General features: G+C 26.8%; 5 protein-coding genes across 8 annotated transcripts in view; 3 read left to right on the forward strand and 2 right to left on the reverse strand.

Moving 5' to 3' along the window:
* Positions 1-2,093, reverse strand: part of AdipoR (adiponectin receptor) — a 4,694-nt gene extending 2,601 nt beyond the window's left edge. The window contains exons 1-5 of one of the 2 annotated variants that reach the window (XM_017898299.1): positions 1,922-2,093; positions 960-1,227; positions 789-887; positions 528-699; positions 40-437 (exon numbers count right to left, since the gene is read on the reverse strand). In XM_017898299.1, coding sequence (XP_017753788.1) covers positions 40-437; positions 528-699; positions 789-887; positions 960-1,205 — 915 coding nt within the window. In that variant the 5' untranslated portion in view covers positions 1,206-1,227; positions 1,922-2,093. Of the gene's footprint in view, positions 1-39; positions 438-527; positions 700-788; positions 888-959; positions 1,228-1,541; positions 1,559-1,921 lie in introns of those variants that run through there. The other variant, XM_017898300.1, reaches the window with a different exon arrangement.
* A 1,607-nt stretch (positions 2,094-3,700) lies between these two features.
* Positions 3,701-4,917, forward strand: nac (GDP-fucose transporter nac). The gene is made up of 4 exons (XM_017898317.1): positions 3,701-3,765; positions 3,861-4,065; positions 4,139-4,277; positions 4,352-4,917. The coding sequence occupies exons 1-4, from the start codon at positions 3,701-3,703 to the stop codon at positions 4,915-4,917; spliced, it is 975 nt and encodes a 324-aa protein (XP_017753806.1).
* Positions 4,918-5,194: 277 nt separating this feature from the next.
* LOC108546305 (gamma-glutamyltransferase 7) lies at positions 5,195-7,643 on the reverse strand. The gene is made up of 9 exons (XM_017898316.1): positions 7,625-7,643; positions 7,049-7,215; positions 6,809-6,966; positions 6,672-6,751; positions 6,338-6,610; positions 5,960-6,250; positions 5,812-5,878; positions 5,509-5,742; positions 5,195-5,402 (listed from the first exon to the last, which is right to left on the reverse strand). The coding sequence occupies exons 1-9, from the start codon at positions 7,641-7,643 to the stop codon at positions 5,195-5,197; spliced, it is 1,497 nt and encodes a 498-aa protein (XP_017753805.1).
* A 454-nt stretch (positions 7,644-8,097) lies between these two features.
* okr (DNA repair and recombination protein RAD54-like okr) lies at positions 8,098-12,887 on the forward strand. Its single transcript, XM_017898302.1, has 12 exons — positions 8,098-8,174; positions 8,250-8,447; positions 8,526-8,640; positions 9,992-10,201; positions 10,278-10,468; positions 10,551-10,753; positions 10,813-11,255; positions 11,331-11,592; positions 11,663-11,828; positions 11,902-12,307; positions 12,382-12,545; positions 12,622-12,887. Exons 1-12 carry the CDS (start codon positions 8,098-8,100, stop codon positions 12,812-12,814), a joined length of 2,628 nt encoding a protein of 875 aa, XP_017753791.1. The 3' UTR covers positions 12,815-12,887.
* Positions 12,888-13,480: 593 nt separating this feature from the next.
* The window catches only part of su(sable) (suppressor of sable), a 10,234-nt gene continuing 8,714 nt past the window's right edge, over positions 13,481-15,000 (forward strand). For all 3 annotated transcript variants that reach the window (XM_017898414.1, XM_017898417.1, XM_017898416.1), the window contains exon 1: positions 13,481-14,975. In XM_017898414.1, the coding sequence (XP_017753903.1) occupies positions 14,932-14,975 (44 nt within the window). In that variant the 5' untranslated portion in view covers positions 13,481-14,931. The remainder of the gene's footprint in view (positions 14,976-15,000) is intronic.

Below are 15,000 nucleotides of genomic sequence, written 5' to 3' on the forward strand. Positions count from 1 at the left end.
ATAAATATATATATATATATTATGATATATGTGACTCACTCCACTAAGACCAAATCCCATAAAAACGCCTGCTCTTAATGGTCTGTAATTTGGTTCACCAAACCGTTCCCATAATGAAAGAACAATACTTGTTACACCAAGTATTACAACCAATGACAAGTAAATAAGTTTAGGTTGATAATCACAGTAAAAACCATAATAAAGCCATGGTACAAAACTACCCATAATTAGCATAGCTATTCCACAATAATCTAATTTTGAAAACAACTTTCCAACACATTCACTGTGGCAGTGTACAGTATGAAAGGCAAACGACATTCCTAGACATATAATAGCACCAGCAAAAAAGGTACCAAATACCAATTTTTCTTCCAATTGTATTTCTATAGGAGGTTGTGTTATGAAGAATATAGCCATGCCAATAAATGCCATGCATCCTATGAAAAGAATAAAATTTATTAATCTCTTGGACAAATAGTTGGAAAAAGCAAAATAAAATTTATTTAAAAGTAAATAATAAATTTTACCAAGTAAATGAGTCCAAATATTTCCTGTTTCTGTATGAATTCGAAATATACTTTTGAAACATGCATAAAAAGATGGTAAAGGTGGTCTGTGGCCAGCATGTAAAAAATCATTATCCTGTAACCACTTTGGAAGGTTTCTGAAATGACATTGTTTCCATGATGCTTCCCAAACCTTTGGAAAATGTTTAGTTAATGTTTAGTTAAATACAAAATAAATTGCATAATCTTTAATTTAAAGGTATATTTATATTTAATAGTTACCTTACGAACAAATTCTTCTGCTTGCTCTGCAGCATTATGTGCCAATGCACCCAGATCGATTTCATCACTTAATACTCCAGCTTTCAATACTTCTGTCATCTGTAACATTATATATTAAAATATACAGTCAATTATGTGTCACATTAATAATAACTAATAATGATTATATACCTCACAATCCAAAAGATGATCATCTTCAGGAGTTGAGGGTAATGGACAACCAACTCCATCTTCTTCTTCTGCTAAACAACTTGCATCATCATCTTCTAACAATTCTTTAACTTCATGTAAACCTGGTACTTCACTATTTAATAATACACGTTCACTCCATGGAATTCTATGTCGAATCTCTGATTCTGATATCGCATTAGCATCACTTCTTTTGTCTACTACAATAACATCCTCGTATTGTGACATATTATGGAATTTTAATTAATTTCTGAAATGTATAAAATTACACAAAGAATAAATATTATAATTTAAATATTAATATTAATGTAAATATCAAATATTGAAAAAATTATATTATAAATGTAATATTAAATTAAAATGATACATAATGATTAATTATTTTTGCCATAAATTATGAATTTGTAGATGATCAATATATTTATTTTGAAATTATTTTAACTTTATTTTGGTATATCAATTTAAAATAAAATATATAAAATAATATGATAATACAGTACCTAGGTTAAAAGATACTTAAAAATAAAAATCAAATAATTTACCGAATGTTACACAATTAATTACCTAGAAATTAAAAATGGTCATGATTTCTTGCCATAATAGATTATATATCTATTCATAATATACTATAATAAATGTATACATACATTAATTATTGTGAAAAAAAAATCGGCAATAATTCAATTTATATAAAAAAACTAAAGAAATTTTTATTTATAACTAAAATTAGAAATTATATAGAATGTATCATTAGCATTAAAAACGATATATATATATATATAATATATATATATATATATATGTATAACTATTATAAAATAAAAGCATTTATAATGTACAAAGCCATAGTTTTGTAATAAATGAAGAACTGAAGAAAAGAATAATTTAGCGGGTACAGAGTCCAATTAACCGTTTTAATAGAAGACATTGTATTCAATACATACCCGTTATATGTCAATTTTCCAAACTGTTACATCTACGCAGTAGATATTTCAAGTTTTGAAGTAGTAAATAAAAAGAAATAATTCAAAACAAGTTTTCAAGAGATGTAAATGATTTATGCAAGTACTAATTTTGGTTGTTCATCACTACGACAATGGTCGAAAATACCCGAGTACTGGATACCACGTGTCAACATTTATATACTAGTTATTAGCAATAACATATAGCCATTTTATGGCAGAAACTTGCTATCCGTTAAAATACAAATTATATAACTATGTATCAAAAAAATCAAAGGAAAATAAATGTTAAATTGATTTGTGTTAGTTTGTAAATAAATAAAATTTAATGTTATTAAAATAATCGTTAAAAGCATAATTTCAATATAAAATTATTTTTAATCAAAAATCAATGTAAAAAACTATTATATATAACAAACTTTCTAATTTATGAGTACTTATATGTTTTTCTTTGAGATATGCAATAACTTATGTTATATATATAAATGAATTATAACATATGGTCTTATATAATTTTTATCTCTAATCATAATCTATAAGTGTAATTAAAATGGAAAATGTGAATGTGTATGTAATATAAGAATAATATATTTTTAGATTATAGATCAGTATTTATCTTTATTTAAATTAAAAATGTTATAAGAAAAAAGAAATTAAGTTTCGTAAATACGATCATTGTACAATAGAAACATGTGTTAAACACTAACACATGCTAAAAAGTATGTGATTATTATAAAGCAATGATTGTAACTAAAGTTACTATTATAATGTAACAGAGTATATTACTTATTGTAACCTACAAAAATAAAACACTGGTAACAAGTTAAAAGCGATAAAATACATACTATTTCATAACTATAATTTAATACAATTTTATCGATCTAAACTGTTCAATTCAAAATAGTTTAGATATCACATTTTTGTTATTTACGTCATATTCGTTGCTATGGAAGTAAATTTGAAAATAGTTTCTTAGCATTCAATGCTTTAATCTGAATTTTTTATATAATCAATATAATCTATAAATGTTTTTTCGAAGAAGGCACAACGGCGATCAAATTTTAAGGGGGAAAAGGGGTAGATATTAAATGTGAAACATTAGTTTCGGAAATTTAATAGTTTCGCAGATATTAACGAAAAACTTTTGGTAGTTAAAAACGAACGTTTTTTCTGTACCAGTAGCTGTTATCGAACGCGGAATAGTTGATAACACGTACTGGTATCTCACCGCAGTTTCTATAGGGCGTGCTATTCAAAATTTATTTATCTATTCTTTAAACTGCATTATGTAATTTTGAATAATAACAAAATTGAATTAAATTTGGTTATACTTCTTGGGAAGAGAGTATTCCATCCTTTCATCATCCATGCAGTGAAGTGGACATGAAGAAATAAATGGGTAAATTTTAGACGAGCACCTTATAGAACTAATCCAGATGTGAAGCTGTGTGTGTGCATCATACTATTCAAACTTAACGGTGGTTATTACTACAGAGAAAATAATTGTTTAACCTCATCTATATGGACATATTCCTATGTCTTATGCCAAAAACTTCTTTATTAATATTGTAGAAACTATTATATTCCCGAAACTAATGTTTTACATTTAAGATTTACCGACCCCCCTCCTTATTCCTTCGAAATTTGATGTTTACCAATGATGTGTGTTCCTTGGAAAAATATTCTAATCTATTATTAAGATGATTAATTAAAAAGAAATATAATTTTGAATTAATATATACAAATAATAACAAAAATATAATGATGTTTGGAACTGGAATATTGTCAAAATTCATACATATTACAATTGTGGTTGCAACTTATTGGTAGGTTAAAGTAAATTCTACTTTTTTAACAAAAAATGGTATTATTTATCTTTCACTATTAAATTGTTTTTATGTATAATTGAATATTTTTACAGGATAATTTCTATATTGACAGTATTTATAAATAAAGCCCTTTTATCCAGTAATACTATAAATTTGGATGCACCTCTTTTTATAACATGGTGTCAATGTATAATATCCTTAATTATTTGTGTAATTCTTAGTAATTTATCAAAGTGGTTTCCAAAATATTTTAAATTTCCTGATGGTAATCCATATACTAAAGAAACTCTTAAAAAGGTAAATTGTGATTTGGTAACAAATATTACATATAATAATTTTCTTATTTTTTTATGCATTTATTTATTTACAGATATTACCATTGTCCCTTCTATTTACTGGTATGATTGTAACTAATAACTTATGTTTAAAGTATGTTGATGTTACATTTTATTACATAGGACGTTCATTAACAACTGTGTTCAATGTTATTTTCACTTATCTTATACTAGGTAAAACTATAAAAAAACATTTAGAAAATCAAAAAGTCAGTTAATATAAATAGTGGTTTATTACTATTTTATAGGTCAAAAGACTTCTACAAACTGTATTGCATGTTGTGCATTTATTGTGATGGGATTTTGGCTTGGTGTGAATCAAGAACATGTTGCTGGTTCTTTATCCATTCTAGGAACAATTTGTGGTGTATTAGGATCATTAATTCTTTCTTTGTATTCTATTCATACGAAACAAGTACTTCCCACATTAAATCAAGATATTTGGTTACTTTCTTATTATAACAATGCATATAGTGTCATTATATTTCTTCCATTAATGATAGCTAATGGAGAACATATTACAGTATACAATTATGATAAAATTGGATCTTTATCTTTTTGGTTGGCTATAACTATTGGAGGAGTCTGTGGGTTTGCTATTGGTTATGTTTCAGCACTGCAAATAAAAGTAACATCTCCTTTAACACATAATATTAGTGGAACTGCTAAAGCTTGTACACAAACAGTTTTAGCAACTTATTGGTTTAATGAAAAGAAATTATTTATGTGGTGGATAAGTAATTTTATTGTGCTTGGTGCTAGTGCAATATATGCTAGATTAAGACAACTTGAATTAAGTAAAGGATACAAATAACAAAAGCAACAGTTGTAAATGTGACAAAATACAAATAGAATTCAAGTATACTATCATTGTATTAATTATAATTAGTTATAATTTGTCTTTTTATACTAAAAATAAATTTAGTTTTAATTAAAAATGGCAGATTAAATTTTATTGTATAAATTTTGTATAAAAATAGTTAAAATTTAAAAATGTTTTTATAAAACAGTACAAACATAAATGTTATTATTTAAATTAATGTAAAATTATATAAATATATTTAATAGAAAAAATAAAAATAAATAAATTATTAAAATCTTGATGCAAGACCACCACCACGACTATCTGAATGACTTGACATTAGATCTTTTCTTTTTATGATTGCATTCACACTTTTTAATACTAAATCTGTGTCCAAATGTGTTGACATCATTAAATTTAATTGATTTCGTATTAACATATTTACAGAATGTTTTTGGTCATTTTCTACAGCAAGTCCATCTGAAGAAAAGTAATATCTATAAAAAAAATTATATAAAAAATGACTATATGAATAATTTATACAATATATAATAATTACTATAATAATATATTATAAAATAACAGCTAAAATATGTTTTTTACCTTGGATATTCAATAGCTTCAGAAACATTTAATTGACGCACTATAATATTGTATAATAATTGTCCAATAATCAATATATCATCAGTTCCAAACACTCCACGTAATCCACATAATGCTTTTTCACTATGAAAAATTATTGGACTAAGCATAGATAAAGTATTATTGGTATCAGTTTTATCTAACAGAAAACCTGCATTTGACATATATCCAAGACCAAATGGTGCACTTAGTCCACTATAAGAATTATGCATTTATATTACTAAATTTAATAAATAAAATAAATTAAATTGTAGCAATACTAACGTTATAATACAGACATAAGTATCTTCCCAATCCATTGCAATAACTCCAGTATATTTTTCTTCTTCAACTAAAAATATTACTTCAAAAAATTAATATTGCTATAAAATACTATAATATTTTGAAGTGAAAACAATAAAATAAAACAAACCGAATTGTCTTAATTGTACTGGAGTTAAAACTGCATTTATTAATGCTTTAGCTATTTGTATCTCTGTTCCTATTGTAGATATATTTTCAGTAGATATTTTAAGATTTTCCAGAGCTGTGATCATTGACTTTAATAACGACATATGTGGAGGATAATATATTGTATGTTTATAAAAGCTTAACTTTTTTGCTATATATATATCAGGTTCATAATATATTAGCTTTGAAAGTAATTTTGAAAGTTTAATTTTATCATGTAGAAGATTTTGTGAGAAAGTTCCATTGTAGAGTACTAAAAATAAATAAAATGAGCCACATTAAAGGATACTGATGATAAAATTAAAAATTAGTCATAATTAATATGATAACAATATTACACCATTAGTTCCTTGCAATGCCACAGCATTTAACATGTTACTAAGATCATGTAACTTTAGTATATCTCCTGCATTAAGGTGCCCATATAAAATTTCATAATCAATATTTTTTGATATTTCACTTGCTAATTCTTTTGATACAACAAATCCACCTTTGGCTAAAGATACAGAAGGTTTAACAATTTCATTCCATGGTAATTTACCTTTTAGTGTATGTGCATATTCTAATCCCCGTAATACTGCTGGTATACGTATTCCATCTTGTAAAAGACTATCTAACATATAATACAAATAATATAAAATATGAAATACACTTTAAAAATACTATTTAGATACCTTCTATTGTATTACTGGCAAAATCAATAATGATTGGTTCTATCTGTTCTTTATGATTATATACCATTATGTAACCACCCCTAAAATAATAATTATAAATTACAATAAATATTAATAAAGTTGTATATGCAACTTACCCACCCAAACCAGTTTTATGTGGAGCTACAACTGTCATACAAATAGTAGCTGCTACAGCTGCATCTACTGCATTACCACCTTTTCGCAATATTTTAGTTCCAATTTGTGAACAATTTGTATAATCTGTTGCAACTGCACCATGAATACCAGCTTTATCCTAGTATAAAATAATATTTATAGTTTATTATATAATACTTATTATTATTACACAATATTTTTTCTTAGATTAATATAAATACCTGTGGACTTCCATCAGCATATAAGATTTGTAAAATTAATGTTGTTGTGATAGAAATAGTCAAAATAGTGAAACAACTAATAATGAATTTTAGACCATCTCCACAGTACATATTTAACATGTATTTATAACTTCTACTTTTTGTTAAAGGACATTCTTCTGTAGGACCTTTTAAAAGTAAAAAGATTGAATATTGAATCTTGTATAATTAAGACAGTAATGATAACATTTTCATAATATATTTCCCATTCTTTATGTACATAAAAAAATATTGTATTAATAAAAATATTATGAGAAAGGGACATAGATTAAATCATATATAGGTTAAAAAGAAGCTGCTAAGAGTAATATCTATTTATAAAAAAATTAATTTTTACACAATATTACAGTATGTACATGTAAAAAATATAATAATCCGAACAATAATCATTTATTGTGTTTTATATATCTTTTAAAGAATATCACATAACATTTATGGACATTAATTGTAAGTAAACAACAGATATAATAAGGTTATATTTAAATAAAATTTTGAATGTTTACAATAAGAACAAAAAGCGAATAGAATAGTACTTACGAGAATTATTATAACGCATTGCAAATACATGAATTAATTGAAATAAAATTCAACGTCAATAAAATTATTTGATAGTATACAGATGGTGTATATTATGTTTACCTAACTGTAAATTCAATTTACTTTGTGTTCTATAAGATTAAAAAACATTAAAATATGTGAAATAAAATTTAAAAATAACTATTATTTATTGATATATTGATTAATTACATAATAAATTTATGATTTTATTTACACTACAATTTTGCTTAATTTGTGCTATTTTAGTAAAATATTATTTAATAAAAATTATGTCTATAACCTTATTTGTAAATAAAAAAAAACCTAATAAGATGTATATAAAAAATAATTATTCAGTTATCTTTTTACCACATTTTTTACATTACTAAAATAATATATAAGGTGAAACATTTGTTGTGTTTTAATAGATAATACTTCATTCATTTGACATAATATTTAAAAAATAAATCAAAATGTCAATTGATATAGTAGAAATGTTAAAAGAACCAAGGATGACAAAAGTATGTGCACCAATGGTTAGATACAGCAAGTAAGTAAAAAAAGTTATTATATTTATAATATATATTAAATATATAATATACTACTTTAAAATACCTTTGAATAGATTACAATTTAGAACTTTAGTAAGACGATATGATTGTGATATATGTTTTACACCTATGATCTTAGCTGATTCATTTATACAATCTGAAAAAGCTAGAGACAATGAATTTTCAACTAACAATAGGGATAAACCATTGGTTGTTCAGTTTGCTGCTAAAAATGTATATGATTTTCTTAATGCAGCAGAATTAGTTGCACCGTAAGTTTTCCTTTGTAATATTAAATTTAACTTTTAATAATTAACATAGGTTTTCATATTTGTTACTTGTCTTTACAGATATTGTAATGGAGTAGATCTAAATTGTGGTTGCCCTCAGCGTTGGGCATTAAAAGAAGGATATGGAGCTGATTTACTTGAAAAACCAGACTTTGTAAAAGATTTAATATATCAAGTGAGAAATCGTATTCCAAATCCTTTCACTGTATCTGTGAAAATACGATTATTGAAGGATATTCATAAAACTATTGATTTCTGTAGAATTCTTGAGAAAGCAGGTGTTTCGTTTCTTACTGTGCATGCTAGGACACCTGAAATGAGATGCGAACCAATTGATCTAGATAATTTAAAATTAGTAAGAGACAGTGTAAAATTACCTCTTATTGCTAATGGGGATGTAAAAAGTTTAGAAAGTGCAGAAAATCTGTATAAGGAAAGTAATTGTGATGCAGTGATGTCTGCAAGAGGAATTCTAACTAATCCAGCCCTTTTTTCTGGATATTCAGTTACACCTCTCCATTGTGTACAAGATTGGCTTGATATCACATCAACTATACCAACCCAATTTATATGTTTCCATCATCACCTTGTATTTATGTTAGAAAAAATACTTCCCAAAAGAAATAGAATGTTTTTTAATAATTTACAAAATAAAACAGCTGTTTTACAATTTTTGGAAGATACTTATGGTATAAAACCCAATATCAATTCTGAATTATTTGAACTTACTAAATGTACCTTTAACATTCCAGATATGAAGTATAATAAATATATTGATAAGGATGATGATGATTTAAATACAAATTTCTTGGGAAATATATTTGCAGAATTATAATTTTATTTATTTATTTTTAAAGATAAAGAGTGATAAATATTTTTGCAAGTATATTGTTATAATATTTATAAATGCTTTATATGTGTATATTTTTTACTCATAAATAAATTAATGATATAACTATGTAGCAATGTTTTCATTAAAAATTTGACATTAAAAACATTCATTCATATTTATGTATATGCATATTTGTTAATATAAATATTAATTTAAAGATTTTTTTCTGAAACATTTAATAATTGAAATTTAAATGTGTAAAGTAGTATTAATTTTCAAATATGAACGCTAGGTGCGCTCGCATCTAAGTACAATAAATTTTATCATCTTTGTAACCGCGAAACTTCTAAAATTTGTTACTACTTATTTCTTGAACAAAGTTAAAAGTTAAATAAATGAAATATAGATAGTAGTATCTTTACTTTGCTATTGCAAAATGAAGTATCTTGAAACTCAAAAATGAAATACCTTAATACAAAATGGTAGTATTTTAAAAAATTGGTTAAAGACTTTAATTATCAAAATTAGTTTAATTTCTATTGAGAAATAATGTCTGCACAGTTACAAAATTATAATAATTGTTTTTGTAACATAACCTTGATATACTTTTTATTTTAATTTATAAAAAAAGTGTTTCTAATACTGTCATTGGCACATTTCATTTTATTTTAATTTTACGTTTATTTTACATAAGATTCGATCTTTGGCACCCAGTAAAAGAGGCAAGCGCCCATTGCTTTGTGATATATCCAATAATGTAACACTATCGCCAATTATATCACCAGTTCATCAAGCAAAAAAAAAGATTTGCCATAATGTCAAAAATGTACAAATACCAGAGTATAAAGCAGTTACTCTTTCAGCTGATGATGTGCAAGCTACTCAAGAAATAATTTCTGAACATGTAAATATAATACATTAAACAGTAATTTCATGATAGTGATGACAAAATATTTAAAAAATCAAAATTGAGTTTATAGGAAGAAAGGGTGAAGAAACTTCTTAGTAAGCCATTTAAGATACCAATCCCTGGTTATCAATTATCAGGACGTGCATTAGGGATACGTTTATCTGGTCCTCGTCGACCATTACATGATCCTGATGAGGCTAATGCACTTATTGTTTATTCCCCCTCTGATTTATCTGAACATGAAAAATTAAAAATAGATCCGTAAGTATAAAGTATTGTATTTATTTCCTAACTGTTGAATTTGTTAAACATATTTTATAATAATCTTCTCATATAATCTTAGATCTAAACAACTTGTACATGTAGTAGTAGATCCTCTATTATGTAATGTTTTAAGACCTCATCAGCGAGAAGGTGTAAAATTTATGTATGAATGTGTAACAGGAGTACGTATTAAAGGTGCTTATGGATGTATTATGGCAGATGAAATGGGTCTTGGAAAAACTTTACAATGTATAACTCTGTTATGGACTCTACTAAAACAAGGTAAGTAAATATTATTTCATGTATAATGTACAATATTAATAGCTAATTATATTTCAAAGGACCTGAAGCTAAACCACTTATTGACAAAGCTATTATTGTTGCTCCAAGTTCACTAGTTAAAAATTGGTATAATGAAATCTTTAAATGGTTAAAGAATAAAGTTCAACCACTAGCCATTGATGGTGGAAACAAAGCAGATATTGATGCAAAACTTACTGGGTTTATGAAAACTTATGGTCGTAGATGTGTAAACCCAATTTTAATAATTAGTTATGAAACTTTTCGTTTACATGCACATATTCTTTATCAAAGTGAAATAGGACTTGTATTATGTGATGAAGGGCATCGTCTAAAAAATTCTGAAAATCAAACATATCAAGCACTTATAAATTTAAAAGCTGAAAGGAGAGTATTACTTAGTGGAACACCTATACAAAATGATCTTTTAGAATACTTTTCTCTTGTGCATTTTGTTAATCAAGGGTTATTAGGAACTGCACAGGTACATAAATTAATATCCTCTGAAATATTTTAGTAACTATTATTATTAACATAATATTAAAATTTCATTTTTTAGGAATTTAGAAAAAAATTTGAGATACCAATTTTACGTGGTCAAGATGCAGTAGCAACAGATACCGAACGTAAACTTGCTCAAGAACGTTTAACAGAATTAGTAACTATTGTAAATAAGTGTCTTATTAGACGTACTAGTGCCTTACTTTCAAAGTATTTACCTTTAAAATATGAATTAGTAGTATGTATAAAAATGGGAAAAGTGCAGACAGATCTATATAATAATTTTATACAAAGTGATAGTATTAAAAAATCAATGGAAGGTTTGTTACAAATTTCTTATTATATTTAAAATTTTTTAATTTGAGCAATATATAACATTTTTTGTTACAGAAAATTCTGAAAATTGTAAAAAAGGTAAAAGCCTTTCTACACTTTCAGCAATTACACTTTTAAAAAAACTATGTAATCATCCTGATTTAGTATATGAAAAAATATTGGAAAAATCTGAAGGATTTGAAAATGCTGCAAAATTAATGCCATCAAATTATAATACAAAGTACGTCATTTTTTAAATTTATCATTATTATATAAAGAAATGGTAATTTTTATTTTTATGATTTTGGTTCTAGAGAAATTTTACCAGAACTTTCGGGAAAACTAATGGTATTAGATTGTCTTTTGGCATCTATTAAAACAACGACAAATGATAAGATAGTGCTGGTATCTAATTACACACAAACTCTTGATCTATTTGAAAAATTATGTCATAAACGTTGTTATAATTATGTTAGATTGGACGGCAGTATGACCATCAAAAAACGATCAAAAGTAGTAGAAAGATTTAATGACCCAAACAGTAATGATTTTATTTTCATGCTTAGTTCTAAAGCTGGAGGTTGTGGGTTAAATCTTATTGGTGCAAATCGCCTCGTCATGTTTGATCCTGACTGGAATCCTGCAAATGATGATCAAGCTATGGCTAGAGTTTGGAGAGATGGTCAGAAAAAACTGTGTTTCATATATCGTTTTCTTTGTGTGCGTAAAAAGAAAATATATAATTATTCCTTGTAATTTGATGTATTTTATATTATTATATAAATATATTACAGACTGGTACTATTGAAGAAAAGATTTTTCAAAGACAGGCACATAAAAAAGCATTAAGTTCAACAGTTGTTGATCAGGAAGAAGACGTTGCAAGACATTTTACATTAAATGATTTACGAGATTTATTTAAATTAGAAGAAAATACCATATCAGATACTCATGATAAGTAAGCTTAAAATTATTTTGAACTGTGAATATTTATACGACTAATTGTTAATAAAATGCATTTCTTTCAATTTCAGGTTTAAATGCAAAAGATGTATTAATGGCATAGAAGTAAAAGGACCACCTGAACAATCAGACTGTAATTCGGATTTATCAGATTGGAAACATGTTCACAATCCACGAAATTTGCCAGATGTACCATTACGACAATGCTGGTCGAGTGGAATTTCATTTGTTTTCTATCATCGTTCGCATGAACAAGTTAAATAAGATTATAAATTTTACGAGTATTTACATATAGTATAATAAAGAAAACAATATTTTTTTTACATTGCTATATATTTTTGTGCGCAAAATGTTATATCTTTAGAATATCAAGCTTTTATGAACAAATCCATAACAAAAAATGTATATTTGTTTAATAATAGAAATTACATTAATATTTACATTGAAATTATTATGTATAAATAAATAATTATATCATTATGAATATTACATAGAACTGAAGGAAAATAATTTAATTGTATAAAATTTGCATAAAATGATAAATGTGTTAAATGAATTTTTATTCATGAAAATTTTAAGTTATTAAAGATTTTTATATGATATTTTGTAATTTAATATTTTTTAACATTTTAGTTGTCAAGTTAATAGTATGAATGACACTATTACATTCATATTAGGAACCTAATATTTTTCTCTTTTTTTCTTGTTGATAGCTTATTTAATGGCTCAAAGTAAGAGTCCTTTAAATTATAATTAATGTTATGATTCATCAAACATGATGATAAATTCGTAAATATACATATATTAATTGAAGTTTTACTAAAAGATAAAAAAAAATAATCTTCATAATTATATTTTTACTTTTTTTGTTCTGAAATACGAAAATTATTAAGATGCTTGCAAACTTTGCACTAATGCAAATATGGAGGTTGAGACGCAATGTTTTTAATGCGGATAATATATCCATAAGCTTGCTTTCAGTAGAGTTGTGCGTAGAAAACCAAGGGTCAACGAAGGCTTCAGGAATTTGCTCCACATAAACAGAAGCAATAAAGAAAAGTGGGGAAGCGAGAGGAAATTAGAGTGGGGGAATGCAAATAATGGAAGAGAGAGCACGTGATCATTGAATACGGTTTCTGATTGGTGAAAAGGAATCAGAGCTGCTTTCCCTCCCAGCTCGGTACCGTTCGCTCGCCCTTCTTCCGAGGTTTCGTGCAGCTGCCCGCTCAGAATAGTTCCAGATGTGGCCATGTTTAGTTTGATCTTTGAAGTTTTCGCTCATCGTCTCATAACTGATACATTTTTATACAATCTGCTGACATAGTAATACGCTCTGTCCGACCATCGTACTTTTCGCCTGCCTGCTAGTCTCGTTCATAATACATATGTTCTTCTTTTGCTGAGATAAATATCTAACGCGGAAGTACACGAAAGACGTAAACGCTGTCATCCATTCAGGAAAGACACGAATCGCGTCAAGACCGTGCATTTAATTTTTTTTTGATAAAATTCTATCGTCAATAACAGACGCGCGTCTGATTAACTCGCAGTTGTTTTTAACGACAAGGCGAGATCAATTCGTCGCTCCCTTTCTCTCTCTCTCCCAAAAATTTTCAATCAAAAAAGATTGCTGTTATCAGATTACGGGTCGGAAATCGTCAAAGTGGAAGCCTTTATATATTCTACGAAGCTTCGGGTTATATTCTTGGAAAAACGCTTCTTCCTTTTTATTCGGTTACAAATTACAAAAATACACACGCGTATTTGCTTTTGAGCACTGTTCTTATTTTCGTATTTTATTCGATGTATCACGACTGTACGGAAAAGGAAATTTAACACACCTATGAGCTTATCGTTGGTCAGCCATATGCCACGTCAAGCAAGAATGACGTTGCAGTGGTGAGATCGCGCCATTTAACGAAATTTAATAGCCAAGGAGAGGAGAGACACAGTGAAATCCATACTTCACCGAATCTAAAGTGCAATAATATCCCGGATAAAGCAGAAAATAAAAGAAACATTAGTTACGAGATAGCCTCTTGTGTTCAGACAAGAAGAATATTCGAGAAAAAAGAACAGAGGCGTAACGAAGGTTGATAAAAAAGACAGAAAACCTTAATAAAAACTGGTACATTCGGTTATTGGTGCGCGCACGCGCGCAAGAGAGAAAGAGAAACGGAGAGACACATGAAATACATTCTGTAGGCTAATTAGTGCCCTATAACGAGTATTTTCAAAATTTCAAATGCTAGAATTCAGGCACGCGATTATTTTGCAAGTAAAGAGCCATCGAGTGTGGTCGCGTCAATCGATCGAATGATCATCATCGGGCCACAGTGCTATATCATACGGTACAAAACACAATCGATCGGGACAAAACAATGGCATTAGAGAGTGTTTCCGCGGCTGAGACTCTAATCCAAAGGTTTGCCTCCACATTTTTTATTCAC

This window comes from Eufriesea mexicana, unplaced genomic scaffold (assembly GCF_001483705.2).
Source record: "Eufriesea mexicana isolate 0111107269 unplaced genomic scaffold, ASM148370v2 scaffold657, whole genome shotgun sequence".
NCBI classification, from domain to species: domain Eukaryota; kingdom Metazoa; phylum Arthropoda; class Insecta; order Hymenoptera; family Apidae; genus Eufriesea; species Eufriesea mexicana.

Bases quoted from the DNA above. Each gene is read 5' to 3' on its own strand.
- LOC108546305 (XM_017898316.1), bottom strand. The intron at 6,611-6,671 runs GTATCTAAATAG...ATTATATGTTAG, and splicing joins TGCCAGTAATACAATAGAAG to ATAGTCTTTTACAAGATGGA. The intron at 6,251-6,337 runs GTGTAATATTGT...ATTTATTTTTAG, and splicing joins GGCATTGCAAGGAACTAATG to TACTCTACAATGGAACTTTC.
- nac (XM_017898317.1), top strand. From the start codon at position 3,701: ATGATGTTTGGAACTGGAATATTGTCAAAATTCATACATATTACAATT. The intron at 3,766-3,860 runs GTAGGTTAAAGT...ATATTTTTACAG, and splicing joins ATTGTGGTTGCAACTTATTG to GATAATTTCTATATTGACAG. The intron at 4,278-4,351 runs GTAAAACTATAA...ACTATTTTATAG, and splicing joins TTTCACTTATCTTATACTAG to GTCAAAAGACTTCTACAAAC.
- okr (XM_017898302.1), top strand. From the start codon at position 8,098: ATGTCAATTGATATAGTAGAAATGTTAAAAGAACCAAGGATGACAAAA. The intron at 10,469-10,550 runs GTAAGTATAAAG...ATATAATCTTAG, and splicing joins GAAAAATTAAAAATAGATCC to ATCTAAACAACTTGTACATG. The intron at 11,593-11,662 runs GTTTGTTACAAA...TTTTTGTTACAG, and splicing joins TATTAAAAAATCAATGGAAG to AAAATTCTGAAAATTGTAAA.